Source organism: Tupaia chinensis, unplaced genomic scaffold (genome assembly GCF_000334495.1).
Source record: "Tupaia chinensis unplaced genomic scaffold, TupChi_1.0 Scaffold148234_1, whole genome shotgun sequence".
Taxonomy (NCBI): Eukaryota; Metazoa; Chordata; class Mammalia; order Scandentia; family Tupaiidae; genus Tupaia; species Tupaia belangeri.
This window is the reverse complement of record NW_006208084.1, coordinates 5225523-5244379: the sequence shown is the minus strand read 5'-3', so window position 1 is coordinate 5244379 and position 18857 is coordinate 5225523. Positions and strand designations below refer to the sequence as shown.

Genomic DNA, 18857 nt, shown 5'->3' with positions numbered 1-18857 from the left:
AAGGAGAACTAGACACATAAAACAGGAAATTATGGGACTGAGTGATAAATCTTATGTTAGAGCAGCAATTACCAAGGTGTGATCATTCAACTAGCAGCAGCAGCTGGGAACTTATTAGAAATGCAAATTTGTAGGCCCATCCCAATTTATGATGAGAACGCTGGAATTCTTTTCACAAGTTCGCTAACAGATTTTGAGATGCACTACAGTTGGAGAACTTCTTTGCTAGGTGAAAGCGGAGAGGACTTTGGAGCAGAGAGCCAATGCACCTGAACCAACCTTGAGACACTGCCATCTAAAAATCACTTTCAGTCTCTTCCAGGCTAGATTCTAAATAGGTTGCTCTCTGGTAACACAGGAAAATATGCATGTTTCTTGGTTCCGTAAGTAAATTTTAAAAACATCAAAGGTGGGCTGATTTGTTACTGATTATTTTTCTTTATTCCTTTCACAAGTCAACAGAATACTTAGAAGATGCAAACACTGAAATGTAAGTAGGTAATTCAGAAATTAACTAACTTGGTGCAAGGGTTATACATTATGGGAAGAAATTGGAAAAGTGCAGATGGACCCTGATTTCTAATGATTTGACTTACAATTTTTCACCTTTATTAGATGCAATATACATTTGGTAGAAACTACTTTGAGTTATACATGCAAACATTTTGTTTTTCACTTTCAGTACAGTATTTATTACATGAGATATTCTATATTTTATTATAAAACAGGCTTTGCATTAGGTGATTTTGCCCAACTGTTGTCTAATATAAGTGTTCTGAGCACATATTAGGTAAGCTTGACTAAGCTATTTGGTAGGTATATTAAATGCATATTTGATTTATAATATTTTCAACATAATAGGTTTATCAGTACATAAGGTTACTATAAGAGAAACATCTCTATATATTGACAAATTTTCATAACATTTTTATGATGCTAAAATATACATGAAACTTATCATTTTAACCATTAAAATAGTGTACAGTTGGATAGCACTAAGTACATTCAGTGTTCACAATCATCACCACCATCCATCCTCAGGACTTTTGGACCTTTGCAAACTGAAACTGTATCCATTAAGCAATTACTGGTATCTTTTGCTTTGCCTTTTCCAATGGGATGTTTTTCTATTAATTAGTATAAACTCATTTTAAATTAGGGAGACCAACCCTTTGTCTTCTGCCAACTTGTGGTTTCACTTTTTTTTTTTTTTTAATTGCAAGCGGGCATAATGTGCTTACCAGAGACAGAGAATGAGAGAAAATAACCCGACTGGACATGGCCAATCACAGCTCCTTCTCCTCCACGGCTCCATCCTCTGGGGACGCGGACGCACATCCACATCCAGCATACTTCTCAGGTTGCTGGCCTGAGACTCAAACCGCAGTGGGCCATGTGGGGTTCGGCTCTCTTAGGCACAAAGCCACAGGCTGACCTGAATTTGTGTTTTTAAAAGATTATTCATGGTGATTTTTAAAAATTTGTTCAGAAAAGCTTTTTTTTTTTCCCCTTGTGTAACCATAAAACATAAAATATAGAAAATATTTAGAATATTATCAAATCCTCTATGATTTCTCTGTTGTCATCCTTGAAGGCCATCACCACCTAAATATCATGAATATATTCACTTACATTGTCTTCTAATGTTTTATTAACACTTAAGTATTTAGTCCATACAGGGTTTACCTCTTTATTTTTTTCCTCAAATGCTTAGACAGTTGTTCCAACATCATTTACTAGATAGGCTAACTTTCCCGATTCAAATGTCACCTGTTCATATGAAATTTCTCTATTCCATGCTATTTGCTTTTAGAACTTTCATCTGTACTTTGATGATAAAAGTCTTAATTACCATGCTGTTGTGCCCTACTTTCTAGCGTTAATTCCTCCCTATTTTATGGTCATTTTGATGGTTCTATACAATTTCACACACATACCATCATTCCATTAATCCCCTATTACCTATGCATTTGGGAAGTTTCCTTTTGCATGCTAAATATGCAAGACTTTAAACTAAATTAAATGAATTATTTGCCTCGGTGGTTCAAGTTGTGCAAATTATCATTGACATCTTTTTTCAAATTACTTTTAAAATTACAATGACTAGGGGGCAGGCAGGTGGCACAGCGGGTAAGGGCGTCAGACTCCCACATAGCCAACCACGGTTAGAGTCCCAGGTCTGTTGGCTTGTTTCCTCACTTTTGGGGCCAGCAGTTGGCATAATGGCTATGTCGTTGGACGCCCATGTAGTCAACCGAGGTTAGAATCCCGGACCGGTGGCTTAAACTCAGGCCGGGCACGTGTGCGTGTGTGCCCAAGATCCCGAGAGAATGGAGTTGAAAGGATTGCATTGTGGCCATCCTCCCTGGGGGATGATTTCTCGCCTTCTCTCTCTCTCTTTATGGCGAACGCACGCGCCCTATGGCAAAAACCTCTCAAAAAAAAAAAAAACCCAAAAAACATTACAACGACCAGGTTTCATTAGTCTTATTATAGAAATGTCAATAAACGTGTCCACCGGAGTTCAGGATTAACCAGGCGACACCTCCGAATTACACCAGGAGGCGCTGTTTCCTGGTTTCACCTCGGCCACATCCGGGTTTCGCCGCAGATACACACACTACCGAGCCGACGGAACCTTTCGGTCGCGCATCCAGTTAACGTGCGCATCGGGGACAGTTTAGGCCTTTGCGCACCGCTCTCTGCGCGTGCAGCAGTTTGCTAGGAGGAGCGAAGGCGAGCGTTTAGGTTCTGTCTGCTGCTTCTTTCGTTTTGAGCGGCATGGACGTGCTAGCGGAGGAGTTCGGAAACCTGACTCCGGAGCAGCTGGCTGCACCGATCCCGACTGTGGAGGTGAGTGCCGGGCTCGCGGGGAGCGGAAGGGGCCGGGACGCGTCCTGGAAGGCGTTGCCGGGGAGCTCTGGCTGAAGAGGGAGGTGGGCCGACAACTTCTGCGCATGCGCAGCGCATGCTCCGAGACCTGCGCGTGAGCGTCCTCCCCTTGCGTGCCTCCGCGGGCACGTGGAAAGGCTGAGGCCACGGGAGCTGTCATCCGCTGCAGGATGCCCGGGAAGCCCCGCAGTGGCCCTCGGGTTGGAACCCTTCTGTAACAGTATAGATGTGCATCAGGGAGGGTTGGTCCTCGTTCCCGCCGAGAGAGGCTTTGCGTCCTTTCCGGCTTATGTGGGGGACGGCACTGAGGCCCAGGGAGCTTAGACCGCTTTGCTGAGGTCCCACGTGGAGCTGACTGGTGGTAAAACCAAATCATCCGAATCCCAGTCTAGTAAGCCTTCCCTTTTACCTGGAGTTCAGGTTTGGACTGCAGGGCTATTTTAAACGTTCCGAGTATTTACTCAAAAATTGGTCTGTGTGTTTTCTGGGGAGAAGCCACACAGCTTTCATCAGATTGGCAGAGTTAAGGGTAACTGCCTTGCAGTGAGCTGCCCAGAAGAGTACAGCTGTTGACAGTTTCTTTTCTGGAAAGGCACGTGCTGTCAATATAACCTTTCTTAGCCTCAACATTTTCTTTGGTGTGGAAGTGGAGAAAGGAGACTGGAGAAGGTAAGGGAGAGACTTTAGGTAGAACAGATACTTGAAACCACCCCCCACCCCCCCACGCACACCCGGGCAAGACCATCTGCTATTTTTTGTTGTTGTTGGAGAGGGTTTGTTTTTTTTTTGCTATAGATTGCGCGCGCTCGCCAGAAAGAGAGAGATACAGAGAGATAGAAAGCAAGAAATCACCCCCCAGGGGGGATGGCCACGCTGCAATCCCTTCTCCATTCTCCTCTCGGGATCTTGGGCACGCACGCACACGCGCTCTGCGTGAGTTTAAGCCATCGGGTCCGGAACTCGAACCACGGTCGACTACATGGGAATTCAGCGACATAGCCATTACGCCAACTGCTAGTACCCACCTCATTTGCTATTTTTAAGGAACTAAAATAAGTCCAGTAGTACTAGAGTGAAGAAAAATAGGGTCCTGATCATGGAAGGTTTTGTGAGACATCTGAGGGAAGTAGGCCTTTCTGCTGCAGTGAGGTGCTTTTCAAGGGTGTAAGCAGAAGAATGGCATCAGAAAATTGGATTTTAAGAACCTCCTTATAGTTTGGCATCTTAATGAAGTCGAATTATAATCAATTCATCAGAGTTCATCTATGAGTACATAGACTATACTGTTGATCTTCAGGCAATACAGGATTTTAACCTTGAAGAGTTAATTTTAAGAGCTGGCATTTACTGATCATGTACTATGTACCGGCCTCTTTTTAGCCATGCATGCATTATTTATTTATAAATTTTTAAAAATAATATTTAATTTTATTAGGTTTTTTTGTTTGTTTTTTTAAATTTGCTATAGGGCACATGGTCTCACTGAGAAACAGAGAGAGAGAGTGAAAAAGCAAGCTGCCAGGTCCGAGATTCAAACCATTGTCGATCATGTGGGAGTCCAGTACCCCAACTACTACACTATCTGCTGGCCCGTCATTATGTTACTTAATCTTCTGAAATAAGTACCACTTCCTGTCCCCATTTTGCCAGAGAGACCCAGAGTTAACTACCCCTATGGTAAAAGGCTGATAAGCAGTTCATCCAGAATTTGGATTCTGTCTGTCCGACTCCAAAGTCTTCATCTTGAACTGTTTATTGGACTGCTTTTCAGAGAGCCAAGACAATAAGCCTGGAAGACTTATTTCTTAGCTGAGTTTGCACAGCTGTGCAGAAACCAGAATCACAGTTCCAGCCTTCTGATTCAGGGATGATAGTATCTCTACCTGCATCCAGTCCACCGTCACATCTGCCTTCTAAATATAGGCAAATCTGAAGCTTCATCCCCTTGTTTTCCAACTCAGAACCACTGTTAACTCTTACATTCTTACTGGCCTACCTGGTTTTTGACTTGGCCCACTCCAGTGTACTGTAGCAGGAGTCATTTGCTCAAATACACCACTATAGTTATGTTGCTCCCTTAATTAAAAGTCTTCAATCTCTGCCCATTGTTCCTATGATAAAATCTCAAATCTTTACCATGTTTATGTTTATATTCATATTTCCTCAGTCCAGCCACTGCTTCCTTCTCTAGTTTCTTTTCTTAGCAACAGCCCCTTCCACCCTGAGATTTTTCTACTATCTGTCAGATTTCATCTTAGCAGATTAGATGCCATACAAGCAAAGAGGCTATCATGGTTGACTGCTTATAACTCAGGAGTGTGTAGGCAGCACAGCCAAGAATTCAAGGAGTATAAGAGTTTGAAGTTGTTTGAGGTAGGAGGTGAACAACACATGTGCCTTCCTCATGCACCCCAAGATGATTTCTGACCAGGTACCAGTTAGGAGAGCCTGAGAGGGAGGGAAAAAAATCTCCCTTTGGGTCATGAGACCCAGATCCTCCACCAGGTGGGACCAGTAGATGGCATAATGGTTACGTTGCTGGATTCCCATGTAGTCAACCATGGTTCCAGTCCTGGACCTGGTGGCTTAAAACTCATGCTGGGCGCATGTGCATGTATGCCCAGAATCCTGAGAGTAGAATGGAGGAGAAGGGGGGTGATTTCTCACTTTCTTCTCTCTGTTTCTCTCTGTATCTCTGACGAGTGCACATACCCAAATAGCAATAATTTCTTTAAAAAAAAATAAACAGGGACTAGCAGATGGCATAATGGTTATGTTGCTAGACTCCCATGTAGTTGACCACAGTTTGAGTCCTAGACCTGGTGGCTTAAAACTCATTCTGGGTGCATATGCGAGCATGCCCCACAATTCTGAAAGGAGAATGGAGGAGAGGGGATTGCAGCGTAGCCCATCCCCTCACCCCCGCCACCGCGGGGTGATTTCTCACTTTCTGCCTCCCTGTCACTCTCATTGTCTCTCTGGTGAGCACACATGCCCTATAGCAAAAAAATCTCTACAAACAAATACATAGATTCTCTACTAGACTCTCTCAGACTTGATTTTTTTTTTCTTATTGTAAGTTATTTATTGTAAGATAATTTACAAATATCTTGCTGTCTTTAATAATTCGAAGGACCAACAATTTCTTCTGACAAAGACAGCAGTAAGATAAAACCCAAATCAGCTGGCTCAATTTTCCTTTTTTTCACCTCTTATCTGAAGGATTCTTGCTGGCGTTGTCCATAGCTGTCATCCTGGCACTCTGCTCACTGGTAGTGGACTCCTTCAGAGAGTAGTAAATGATGTTAGCCAGATTATATTCTTGGTAATTCTGCAGCACATCGGCATCGACGTCATCATAGATACTCATACTTTCAGCACTTGCAATGGTAATAAGGGAAAAGATGGGTTTTTCTTCTGTCTTATAGTAGATAACAGACCTGAATCGATTAAAAATGATAGAGCCTTCATCAAACTCATATCCAGAATTCAGTAACTCAAGGGCAATGACAGATGCATCTCCAAAAGTAGGAGGCTTTCTTCCCACTTCTTTGAATGTCACCAGAAACTGGTCAGAATGAGTCCTATAAAGTATGCCCCTGATTTTATCACCAATTCCAATGAGCATAACTTATTTTCCTGCTGCACTGAGAGCAGCCACCTCACTTTTCATCTGTTTAGCAACTGAGGAATGAATAGCACCACAAAGTCCTCGATCTGAGGACACACCAATAAGGAGGTGTTTCTTCTTGTCTTCAGGCACTTTAATATCAGCTTTCTCATACAGAGCCAAAGATCCTATCCCATACACGCGAGCAGGCTTCAGCTCCCTTTCAGCCCGGGCATATTTTGCTGCTGCTACCATTTTCATGGACTTGGTAATTTTCTGGATGTTTTTGATGGACTTTAGTCGCCTGGTAATATCTTTCAAAGTTGCCATATTTCGGACTTGGATCCATTGTGGCTGCAGGGCCCAGGCCGACAGGCCAGCGACGCTCGCCCGAGAAAACATGGTGACACCGGCCTTGCTGAAGGTCGGGCAGACGGGCGTCCTCTCAGACTTGATTTTTCTAACTGGCAAACTTTGCATTACTCAGAGTCATGAAAATGTAATAGAAGTATAAAAAGTACTTAGAATCTCAAGGTATTAAGATGAGATTATATTTCACCTAAGAAATCTGTGGTATATGTGTGTGTAGACATATCCACTTAAGAAATTCGTGGCATATGTGTGTGTAGACATATATTTACATGTACATATATGCATACATATATGATTCCTGTAGAAGTGGTTATTATTTAAAATTTTTTTAAGTTATGTTTTTTGTTCTGATTCACTTTATTTGCTCATTATGATAGTCATTTTGATACATTAAATAATTTCTAATGAAAGTATTGTGATTTCTGGTATAAAATCCTGATATTTTTATTGTTTTGGTTCACAGGAAAAATGGAGGTTGCTTCCAGCATTTTTAAAGGTAATTGTTTAACATTCACTAATAATTGATTGTCTTCCAGGTGATAAAAGAAAAGAAATAGCCATTTTTTAAGATTAATTTTTATCACCAAGAATTTTCTTTACTTTATATCACTGTGTACATTACCAGGTTTTGGAAATACAAGGAATTATAAGGCAACAGTCTCTCTGTAAAAGGTGCTGTTTGGGGTAGTGGTAGGCTAATTTTAGAGAGGAAGTAGTATACCAAGTCTATGGCATGGAAATAATAAAAAACAAAGAGTTGCTGGCCGAAGAGTGATGCCTCAGGTGATTAGAGTGCTGCCCAGAGGCGACGGGACATAAACCACAGGTAAGAGAAGATTTAACTAAGCTGAAGGGCGGGATGTTGAGAGCATGGCTTAACCAATGTGCTCAAGAGGAACCTCCATGAGGTCTGTAGGAAACAGACTATCTCTTCAACTGGAATGCTTAGGTGGGTAGTCAGGGGAGCTGCTAAATCTGATCTAATCTAAAATAACATGGGGCTTTTCATTCAGTTTGAAAGAGCTTATGCTTAGAAGTAGTGGGTACCATAATGGAGATTATTTGACACTTCCTAGAATGGCTATAATCAAAAAGTCAAACAGAGGGGCCAACAGATGGCATGGTGGTTAAGGGTGCTGGACTCCCACATGGCCAAAAAAGAAAAAGTTATCTTTATTTATTTATTTTAATTTGACCAGAGAAGGGCAGAGTTAGAGCAAGAGAGAGAGGGAAAGTGAGGAAGCAAGCCTCCGGGTTTGGACTCGAACTGCTGTTGGTCATGTGGGAGTTCACTACCCTTAACCACCATGCCACCCGCCAGCCCCTAAATAAAATAATTCTTAAAAAAAAAAAAAAAAAGAAAAGAAAGTGAAATGGAGAGGATGCAGAGAAATTGAAACCCTCCTGCTCTCCTGGTAAGAATGTAAAACGCAGCTGTGGTTAAATAGGAAGTTACTGTATAATCTAGCAGTTCTGCTCCTAAGTATCAACTCAACAAAAATGGAACTTGTTTACAAGTGTTCCTAGCAGCATGATTCATTATAGCCCCACGTGGACGTCATCTGATGAAGGGATGAGTAAGATATGACATATCCATATAGTGGAATACTATTGATAATAATAAAAAGAAAAGAAAAAGCAATTATAATAAAAAAAATCAAGTACTAATATATACAGCAACATGGACTCTTGAAGACATTATTCTAAATGAAAGAATAGAGACTTGAAAAACAAGTTGAGTTTTGTCCAGTTAAGTGAAATGTTCTAAGCAGAGGGGAGAAGGCTGGAAAATGAGGGTGGGGAAGCTGTTGGGGCCAGATTGCTGATCAAATTTGAAAACCAAGCTAAGGATTTGACTTTTCTTCTAATACTTTTAAGAAGCTATTGGGTTTTTAAGTAGGGCAGTGACCAAGAATGAAATAAAAATGGTAGTAAGATCAAGAGGAGGGTTTTTTTAATTTGTTTTGTTTTTGATGGAACTGTACATAAATAGAGAAGGGATGATGTTTACTCATCGAAAGAGGAGTTGGGATCAGCAGATGGTGTAATGGTTGGGTTGCTGGACTCCCATGTAGTCGAATGCAGTCTGAGTCCCAGACCCAGAAGCTTAAAACTCACACTGGGTGCGTGTGCATGCATGCCCAAAATCCTGAGAGAAGAACAGAGAAGAAGGGATTGCGGCATGGCCATCCCCTCTGGTGGGCGATTTCTCGTTTTCTGTCTCTCTCTGTCTTTCTGGCGAGCGCACGTGCCCTATAGCATAAACCTCTACCAAAAACAAGAGAGGAAGAAGACAGTTGTTGGCACACAATCCAAGAAGAGATCGAGAACTCTGTCGAGACATAAGCCTGGGGTTATTGCATCCATTCATTTAAAGCCAGCATTCTCTTTACTCAGACCATCTTGAAATATACTTTGTCCACAAATATAAAGATTTTAATATGTAACTGAAGACAATGCAAAACTTCTAGGCTGCTTGCTATCGCCACCAGTTGACTAGTAAGGTGGTGAAGAAATAAAATGAGGATACATTAATGAAAACTTTTCCTAAATAAAATCTGTGGATTTTTATTTTTGTCACTTTAGTCGTAAGAAAAATATGTTGGTCATCTATGATTAGTCTGTTATCTTTATTTTGTTGCTAACCTACTTTTTACTTTTTATTTGTTTAGGTGAAAGGCCTTGTGAAACAGCATATAGATTCATTTAACTATTTCATTAATGTAGAGGTAAGCAATGGATCTTAGAAATAAATGTGAGCTAAGAATTCTCTGGAAGCCAGAGTCTTTCCTAATGGTACCCTTTCTGCTGCAGATAAAGAAGATCATGAAAGCCAATGAAAAGGTCACGAGCGATGCAGACCCCATGTGGTACTTAAAGTAAGGAGCTAACTACTCTGAAGTTGTTGTCTGGGTCACACCTAACATTTTCCAAAATGAGTGTAGTTGCTGTCCAGACTTATAAAATGATTCTTTTATATGTTTCATAAAAACTGCTTGACTTTAGGACCAGCAGTTGGCGTAATGGCTATGTCGCTGGACTCCCATGTAGTCAGCAGTGGTTTGAGTCCTGGACCCGGTGGCTTAAACTCATGCCGGGCGCATGTGTGTGCATGCTCAAGATCCCGAGAGGAGAATGGAGGAGAAGGGATTGCGGCGTGGCCATCCCCCATAGGGGTGATTTCTTACTTTCTGTTTCTCTCTGTCTTTCTGGCAAGTGCATGCACCCTATAGCAAAAACCTCTCCAAAATAAATAAATAAATAAGTAAATAAATAAAAGCCTGCTCAACTTTGACTCTTAATTGGTAAACTAACAATGACCAAGTAGAATTGCAGTTGAACAATTATTGAAACTATTAGGTTTTAAATATTTTAATCAAATTTTATTTTAAAATAATTTTAGATTTCAGAAAAATTGCAAAAATAGTGCAAAGGACTCCCATATAGTCTTCACCCAGCTTTTGCTGATATTAATACCTTATATAATCGTAGCACAGTGATCGAAACCAGGCAGTTAGCATCAATACAGTACCATTAATCAATCTGTAGACATTCTGTAATGTTCTTTCTCTGGTCCATGAGTCTTCCCAGGACCCCACATTATGTTAGTCTTTTTTCTTAAATCCCCTCCATCTATGGTAGTTTTTCTTGGTCTTTCATGACCTTGATACTTTTGAACAATCTGGTCATTTCTTTAGAAGTTCCTTCATTTTGGGTTTGTTTCATATTTGCTCATGGTTAGATTAGTTTATACATTTTTGGCAAGAATGCCAAAGAGGCTATTTTGTGCTATTCTCACTGATTTATATTGGATGATATAGATGGTATATTTTATTACTCTGATTTTAACTTTTTTCTTTTGTAATGCGTATCTTAAAGATCCTTTAAGATTGTACGGATACCTTATTTGTCATAATTCCACTACTAATTTTTGAAAAAAAATTTGATAGTTCTTACCTATAATAGTTATTGTTGTGATGTTTATCTAATGGTGAGTTTCTGTTTCCATCATTCCTTCTATATTAGTATTGGAATTCTCCTGCATGGATGAGTTTTCCCTTTCCCTCTTTTTTTATTTTTTATTTTTTATTTTTTTTATTTTGTTATAGGGCATGTATGTTAGCCAGAAAGAGATAGAGAGGGAAAGTGAGAAATCACCCTCCAAGGGGGGAATGACCACACCACAGTCCCTTCTCTTCTATTCTCCTCCTGAAATTTTGGGCGTAAGCACACGTTTGGCATGTCTTTTGAACCACTGAGTTTGGTACTTGAGACGCAGCCTTGTGGAAGCCAGTGCCTTAATCTCCACACCACTTCTTGGCCCTGTCTATATATTGATCTATTATCAAGTTGGATTTATGGATATTTATTTTGTTCTCTGGGATATAATCCAGTGCTGCCGTTATTTTATTGCCTTTCTGGTGTTCCTACTTTGGCCACTGGGAATTCCTTCAAGTTGCCTCCTATGTCCTTTCAACCTGCCCCCAATATTTTCAAGCAGTCCTTGACTTTCCTGTATCATGACATGTGGTTTATCTAGTATTTTTCTGTCTCAGCCTGGAAATCAACTATTTTTCCAAGGAGCTCTATCCTTTTCATTAGAAAATAATATTTAGGAACCAAGGTAAGGATACTAAGGTTCCAGTGGCCAGAGCTATATATATATATATATGTATGTATTAGCTTGTACACTAACACTTATAAAGACCCACTACACCTGTATTTCTGTATCCCGTCAGTTTTTACATACACTGGAAACCATGGTACCAGCTTCATGGCCTGGTGGTTAAGGCAGCCAAATCCCACTTGGCCAACATCACAGGGCGAGACCCCGACCTGGCAGCTTGAGCAACATGCCAGGCACGTGTGTGTTACGCATGCCCCAAATCCCAAAAGGTGGGAGGGATGGAGGAAAAGAGATTATAGTGTGATCAGTGGGAAGTACTTTTTTCTCTCCTCTCTCTGGCAAGTACATGCACCTTCTAGCAAAATGAAAAGGAAAAAAGTTAAGAAAAAAAAAAAAAACAAGAAACAAACAAAAAAAACCTGGGCCAGTAGGTGACATGGAGATTAAGGAATTGGCTCCCAGAAGGCCAACTGCACAGTTAATTTCTGACCCCATAGCTTCAAAATCACTCCAGGCACCTGTGTGTGTGCACACGTGCGCGTGTGTGCACCTTTTCTCCAAATCCTGAAAGGATACTGGGGGAGAAGGGATTGCAGCATTGGCCATGCCCCCTGGGGATTGCCTCCCATCTAATCCAACACTATAGGACTCATTCCAACCTTTTTCCTTTCCTTATTTATAACTTCTGTTCCTGATACTGAGAAACCTGGCTCTCATTATCCACACTGTATTTTTTTTTTTCATTCCTAGATTGTAATAAAGTAGTTTCAGAATTATTAATTCAGACCTCTGAGAGTAAAATTTACTATTATGGTGTACAGTATTTTTGCCCTGCCCTTTTTTTGTCCTTAGCCTAATAGTACTCAAGCAAAATACTCTTTTTCAAAGTTACTTTTTTTCTTTCCCACCTTTTCAGTGTAGCTGTTAGTCCTTCGCAGTAATGCATTAAGGTTTGTATTCCATTCTGGGTCTCCCAACATCCTGGCTGATTTTAATTATACCTTTATTTTGGGGCTGTGTAAAACATTAAGTGATCAGAGTTAGATCTACCCAGAAGTATCTTCAGGAAATCATCGCTTCCCTCCCAGGCCTCTGCCCTGCTCCTAGCCATTCTCCGTAAGTAGCTTCTCTTTTTGCTTTTCCCTTTCTGTGTTCAAGTGAGTACTGTTTTTTTATTTTTTTATTTTTTTATTTTTTGCCTTATATCCTCTTCTTTCTTATACAAATGATAACATACCATAGGTACTCTTTTGCACTTTGCTTTTTTCATTAAATACCATATTTTGGTAATTGTATTTCCAGTTTTTAAAAAATAATTATTTTACTTAATTTTGTTCATTGTTGTCTTTTTGTTTTTTAATTTTGCTGTAGGGTACATGCTAGAGAGAGAGAGAAGCGAGCCCCAAGGTCCAGAAGAACTGTGATCTGTCATATGGGAGTCTAGTACCTCAACCAGTACGCCACCTGCTGGTCCCTATTTGCAGTTTTGTTTTTAGTTTGCTGTGCCATGTGTGTTCTCACCTGGAGAGACAGAATTTACCTCGTGGGGGTGGTAGGAATGGCCACACCACAGTCCCTTCTCCATTCTCTTCTCCAGATTTTGGGCATACACACATATGCACCTGGCATGTTTTACAAGCCACTTACATTTGAGACTTGAACTGTACCATGTGGGATCCAGCTACTTAACCACCAGGCCACCTGCTGGCCTTATATTTCCGGTTTCTTGAAAAGAGATTTATGGTGTTTTATTGCGGGGTGGGGAAGGTTTGCTTGTAGGAGAGAAGCAAAGAGAGGGAAAGTGAGAAATCACCCCCAGGGGGATGACCTTGCTGTAGTCCCTTCTCCTCCAGTCTCCTCTTGGGACTTTAGTCATGCATTCACACACGCCTGGTGTGATTTTCAAGCTGCTGAGTCCAGTGTCTTAACCACCATGCCACCTGTTGGCCCCAAGACGTACAGTCTTTAAAAAGATAATTTGATAGTATTTTCCTCTTTTATAAGGCTGTGCTTACTGTCACTTCCCTGTCTTCAGTTATCATTTTTAATGTTTTATTATCCTCAGCAAGATTACCACTTATCAAAGTATAGTCCTTATATTTTGGAAGAAGTAGCTTGTTTGTTTTTATGTTTTTTGAAGAAGTATGATTATTACTGGAATAATCTGTTTTTCAGGTATCTTAATATCTATGTTGGACTTCCTGATGTTGAAGAAAGCTTCAATGTAACTAGACCAGTATCCCCTCATGAGGTAATTATAAACATTATTTATTTTTAAAATTTTTACTTATTATTTTAAAATTTGTTATAGAGCACGTGCAGGGAGAGAGAGAGAGAGAAAATGTGAGAGAGCAAGTTGCTAGATCTGGGAGTCAAACTGTGGTCAGCCATGTGAGAGTCTAGTGCCTTAACTACCATACCACCTGCTGGACCCTATAAACTTTATTTTAATTAGATTTATCTACTTTAACTCGAATAGGTCTGTCCTTAATACAGACTCTTAAAGGATGATTTATAAACAGGAAAAAAAATTACTTTGAGACAAAGATAACCAAAATAAACAAACATCTGTGTGCTCTACTATACTGTTGTAGGAAACAGTTCTGTACTGTTTAGCCATTTGAACCCAATTAGCTTGGTGTTACGTAACTTTCCTGTTTATGTCCTGTTCCTGAGGTTTTTAGCGGTCTTCTCACTACCGCCCTGCTGTTGTGCATCACATGGTTGCACGGTGTACTGTTCACTGCAGGAGTCACTCACCTGGCATGCTCTGTGAGGGCCAGCCAGGCACTGTGTTAGGCAGAAGAGACCAAAGTCCAGGAGCTCACATTCTAATAGAAACACACGAGAGGAAAATTGAAATACAAAGTTTTTTTTTTAATTATTTACTTAATTTTATTTATTATTGTTATTATTTTTAACTTGCAGTAAGGCACATGCATTCACCAGAGAGAGACAGAGAAAGTAAGAAAGCAAGCGACCAGGCCAGTGACTTGAAATGCTGTTGGCCATGTGGAAATCAAGTGCCTTAGCCACCATGCCACCTGCTGGCCTCCAAAATACAAGGGTTTTAACAAGCAACGGGTGATGCCTCAGAGGAAGATGGGCCTATTTACCGAGTTTTAATATTGGGACATCAGAAAGGTTACGGCGCATTTTTGCATAGAAAGACAGAAAAATACATTATGACTTTTCCAATGACCCATTAGATTATCTAGATTTCTCTTCAAATTCTTCCTGTTAGCGTCCACAATTGGAAATGAATCAAGAAAGAAGATGGTTACTCATGATAGAGCAATGGCTGTGTGCACAGAAGAGGGAGAGAGATTACAGGATCTGGTCACACTGATCCCCTCTCTCTAGTCCTCCAGCCTATCAGACCTTGGGTGCCCATGTGCCCGCCTGCTGTGTTTCAGGCTGGCCAGGCCAGGGATTTGAACCATGGTCACTATTGGGATCTGAGTGCTCTTCAGTAGTACATGATTGCTTTGCCATAGATCCTGCCCAAGAAAATGACTTTTGTAGATTCGTCTTGTTTATGTTAAAGTAAAGCTAAAATAACAATCAGGGAATGTAGCACGTGAGTTTTTATTAAAGAATAAGTAAGGGACCAGCAGGTGGCATGGTGGTTAAGGGCACTGGACTCCCATATGGCTGGCCACAGTTTGAGTACTGGACCTGGTGATTTGCTTTCTCACTTTCTGATTCTCTTGCTCTCTCCCACTTTGTCCTTCTCTGGTCAAATTAAACTAAATAAAATTAAATAAATAAAATTATTCCTTTAAAAAAAAAAGATATTAGAGTGTTCTAGTTATTGTCTAAGCAAGATTAAACAGGTCGTATGATCAAGTAACCAGATGTTCTATAGGTAAATTTTTGTGTTAACTACCGAATATTTAGTGATGAGAAAAAGAGTTAAGATACAGTATCCTTTTGCAAAGAATTTATAGTCTTGTGCAGATATTAAAATAACAAAATATAGGCCAGCAGGTGGCAAGGTGATTAAGACACTGGACTCCCACATAGCTGACCGCAGTTCAAGTCCTGGACCTGGTGCTTGCTTTCTCACTTTTCCTTTCTCTCTCTGGTCGAATTTTAAATAATAATAATAATAAACTAAATAAATCTTAAAAAGAAAACATTAACAAAATATGTGAAACAGAGAACCCAGGGTTGTAAACTTGAATGTTCATAGGACCAGGCAGTTAAGGTAAGTATGTGAAGTTGTATTGAACAGGGAATGATGAGTATGGGATATTGGAATGCATGTGCCCTTGTTTGGCCTCCCTTCCTCCCCAGTTCATTTTGCTAGACCTTTTTTTTTTTTTTTTTGTAAAGAATTATTTATTTATTTAATTACATTTGTTGTCATTGTTATTTTTATTTGACCAGAGAGAGAAAGAGAAAGCAAGCCGCCAGGTCCGGGACTCAAACCACAGTCGGCCATATGGGAATCCAGCACCCCAACCACCACACCCCCTGCTAGCCCCCACTTTTCTAGCTTTTTAAAAACTAGGCAGCCAATTGGCAATTTCCAGATTATCTTTTATATATGTTACTGAGTTCGGAGAAGGGCAAGAACAAAGTGTATTAGTTTGAAGTAGTTCAAGAAGGTTGAGACTATATTGTCATTCTAGCTGTTCTTTTTGAAACTGAAGAAAATGGGGGTATTATTGCAGTTTGGGGAGGCAGGCAAAGATTTCTTGGAGTGAGATCTGGGGAGTGGGAGAGCAGGTTGGGGGCAGTCATAGCAGGCCTGGCTGGGTGTTGGGCTTGCAGGAGACACCTGCCCAGCCCCTCCCCTGTGACCAGAATAAACCTGATGGTGACTGAGGAGGCCCTTGAAGGTGGAGTGGAACCCTCATTTTTTTATTTTTAACCTTATCTGTCAAATTTTTATTTTTTATTTTTTAGGTTTGCAAATAGGGTGTATGCACTCACCAGAGACAGAGAAACAGGTAAAGGCAAAGTGAGAAATCACCTCCTAGTGAGGGGTGGCCGTGCTGCAATCCCTTCTCCTCTGGTTTCCTCTCAGGATTTTAGGCAGGCGTGTACACACATGTGCCCAGCATGACTTCCAAGCCACCCCGGTCCAGGACATGAACCACCGTTGGTCATGTGGGAGTCCAGCACCTGAACTGCTGTGCCACCTGCTGGCCTCACCACGTCTGTCAGTTTCATTTACATTTGATGGGATGAACTTGTTGAAGTCACTGAGTGCTTGCCTATCATGGGCATGGCATTAATATTATTAATAAAAAGAGATACTTACTATAGTACTCTGTACCAGGCACTATTCTAAAAATATATAATGATACTTTGGGTAATATTGGGTTGTCTATAAAGTCATGACACATTTTTACATAGGAAAACATAGAAAAATATGCTGTGTCTTTCTAGATAAACTAATAAAATGATCATTCTCATCCCCATTTTACATATGAGGAGATCGAGATCCAGAAAGTTTATTTAAAGCTTAAGTGGTAGGGCCAGAGTTTAAACACAGGTGATTGAGTCTGTACTCTTTATCACTATGTTGCCCTGCCTCTGATCTGGCCTGAAGAAGGAGGCTTGACTCAATTAAATTTTACTAGTCAATAAGAAGAATTGGTGATATTTTTATTTATTTATTTTTAAAAGAATTACTTTATTTAATTTTATTTACCCACTTATTTATTTAAATTTGGCCAGAGAGATAGAGTGAGAGAAAGTAAGAAAGCAAGCTGCCAGGTCTCAGACTCGAACTGCATTCGGACATGTGGGAGTCCAGTGCCCTTAACTGCCACACCACCTGCCAGCCCCTAGAATTGGTAATATTTATAACTCACAGACAATAGAGGCTAGAAGAAATTTAAGTCTGATTGTCTTTGTTTTAGCAGAAGCCAGAGCAGATTTGGCACCATGAACTATCTGGTTGATATTCAGATAAATCTCTCTTTGAATACTGCATGCCACCTGATGACCATCCATACGATAAGGAATTCATCCAAAGGTCTGGACAGGGTTTCCCATGTCTGATCATGCCCCGGCAGGGGTGTCACTTAGCTAGTCACTGCCTCACCAAACTATAGCACATCCCACCTGTTTTTTCATTACTATTATTATTTAAGAGAGATTTTTTGCTATAGGGCACGTATGCTTGCCGGAGAGACAGAAAGCAAAAAATCACCCCTCGGGGATGGCCATGCCACAGTCCTTTCTCCTCCATTCTCTTCTCAGAATTTTGGGCACACACACACACGCCTGGCATGAGTTTTAAGTCGCCGGGTCCAGGACTTGCACTGTAGTCACCTACATGGAGTCCAGCAACACCTGTTTTTAAAATCACACAACTTCTTCAGACATTGTTAGAGTGTTGTAATGAATGATTTGTGCTACAGCATATCACTAGGTAAGGAGATTTTGTCATGTAATTCAATGTATATTTGGAGAATTAAAGGAAGTATAGTTTAAATTTGCATGTGTATTCATATATACTTTAGTTATTACTAGTGGTCATTAACTGTTTTGAACAAACCCAGCCACATGGATTACCTTCTACAATGCCACTTTGCAAGGAGCAGTCTGATTGCTTTAAAGATACAGGAGCCGACTGGCCAGTGAAGAGAGCATCAGTGCCAGATTTCTCCTTCCAGCTTGGGCGGGCAGGGCCAGGGATACTGTGGCGATGTCTAGGTTGCTGCGAGGCTCCTTTTGTGGGGAAGGCAGGCTGATAACTGCCAGCGACCTAAGGCAGCACCTACAACAGCTCAGTGGAGGGGAGATCACAGTCCCGTGTAGGCCATGCTTCTGCTTGAGGTGGAGCTTTCCGAAGGAGTCGGGGCTCTTTACCAGAGAGGAGAAGCAGTGGCTGTCTGATTCTGTTTCAGTGCCGTCTGAGGGACATGACATACTCTGCCCCCATTACAGTGGATATCGAATACACCCGGGGCAGCCAGAGGATCATCCGCAATGCTTTACCCATTGGCAGGTGAGAGATGAAGTCCACATCTTACCCATTGCCTGGATTCCAGCCTTGTGACGCAACCTTGAGCAAGTTTCAAACCCATTTCCCCGTCTGAAAAGTGTGGGAAATAGTTCCTATTCTGTGGGATTATTTTAGAGATCCAACATGTCAGCACATGTAAAATACTCAGAGTAATGTCTAACACATGGCTGTGATTATTATTATTGATCGTTAATTGATTATTGATAAGTTCTTATTTATTATTTATAAATCTTTTCTATAAAGTAGTGGAAAAATGCCCCGTTTTCCCCCCTATACCTCCAAGCTGTGATGAAATACTAGGTAAGGTAACATTTCAGTGTAGTGTCCTGGGCTGGTTTTCTTGTGGATTCCATGTATATTTGAGTTTT

At 40.8% G+C, this 18857-nt stretch overlaps 2 protein-coding genes across 3 annotated transcripts in view; one reads left to right on the top strand and one right to left on the bottom strand.

Annotated features, from left to right (window-relative positions):
- Positions 1–2483: 2483 nt before the first annotated feature.
- Positions 2484–18857, top strand: part of POLR3B (RNA polymerase III subunit B) — a 134932-nt gene continuing 118558 nt past the window's right edge. The window contains exons 1-6 of one of the 2 annotated variants that reach the window (XM_006170360.3): positions 2484–2853; positions 7338–7370; positions 9547–9603; positions 9689–9753; positions 13677–13752; positions 18371–18471. In XM_006170360.3, coding sequence (XP_006170422.1) covers positions 2782–2853; positions 7338–7370; positions 9547–9603; positions 9689–9753; positions 13677–13752; positions 18371–18471 — 404 coding nt within the window. In that variant the 5' untranslated portion in view covers positions 2484–2781. Of the gene's footprint in view, positions 2854–3028; positions 3562–7337; positions 7371–9546; positions 9604–9688; positions 9754–13676; positions 13753–18370; positions 18472–18857 lie in introns of those variants that run through there. The other variant, XM_006170361.3, reaches the window with a different exon arrangement.
- LOC102471725 (ATP synthase subunit gamma, mitochondrial-like) lies at positions 6098–6938 on the bottom strand. The gene is given in 1 exon segment (XM_014584939.1): positions 6098–6938. A coding segment is annotated over 1 exon segment (807 nt). The 5' UTR covers positions 6905–6938.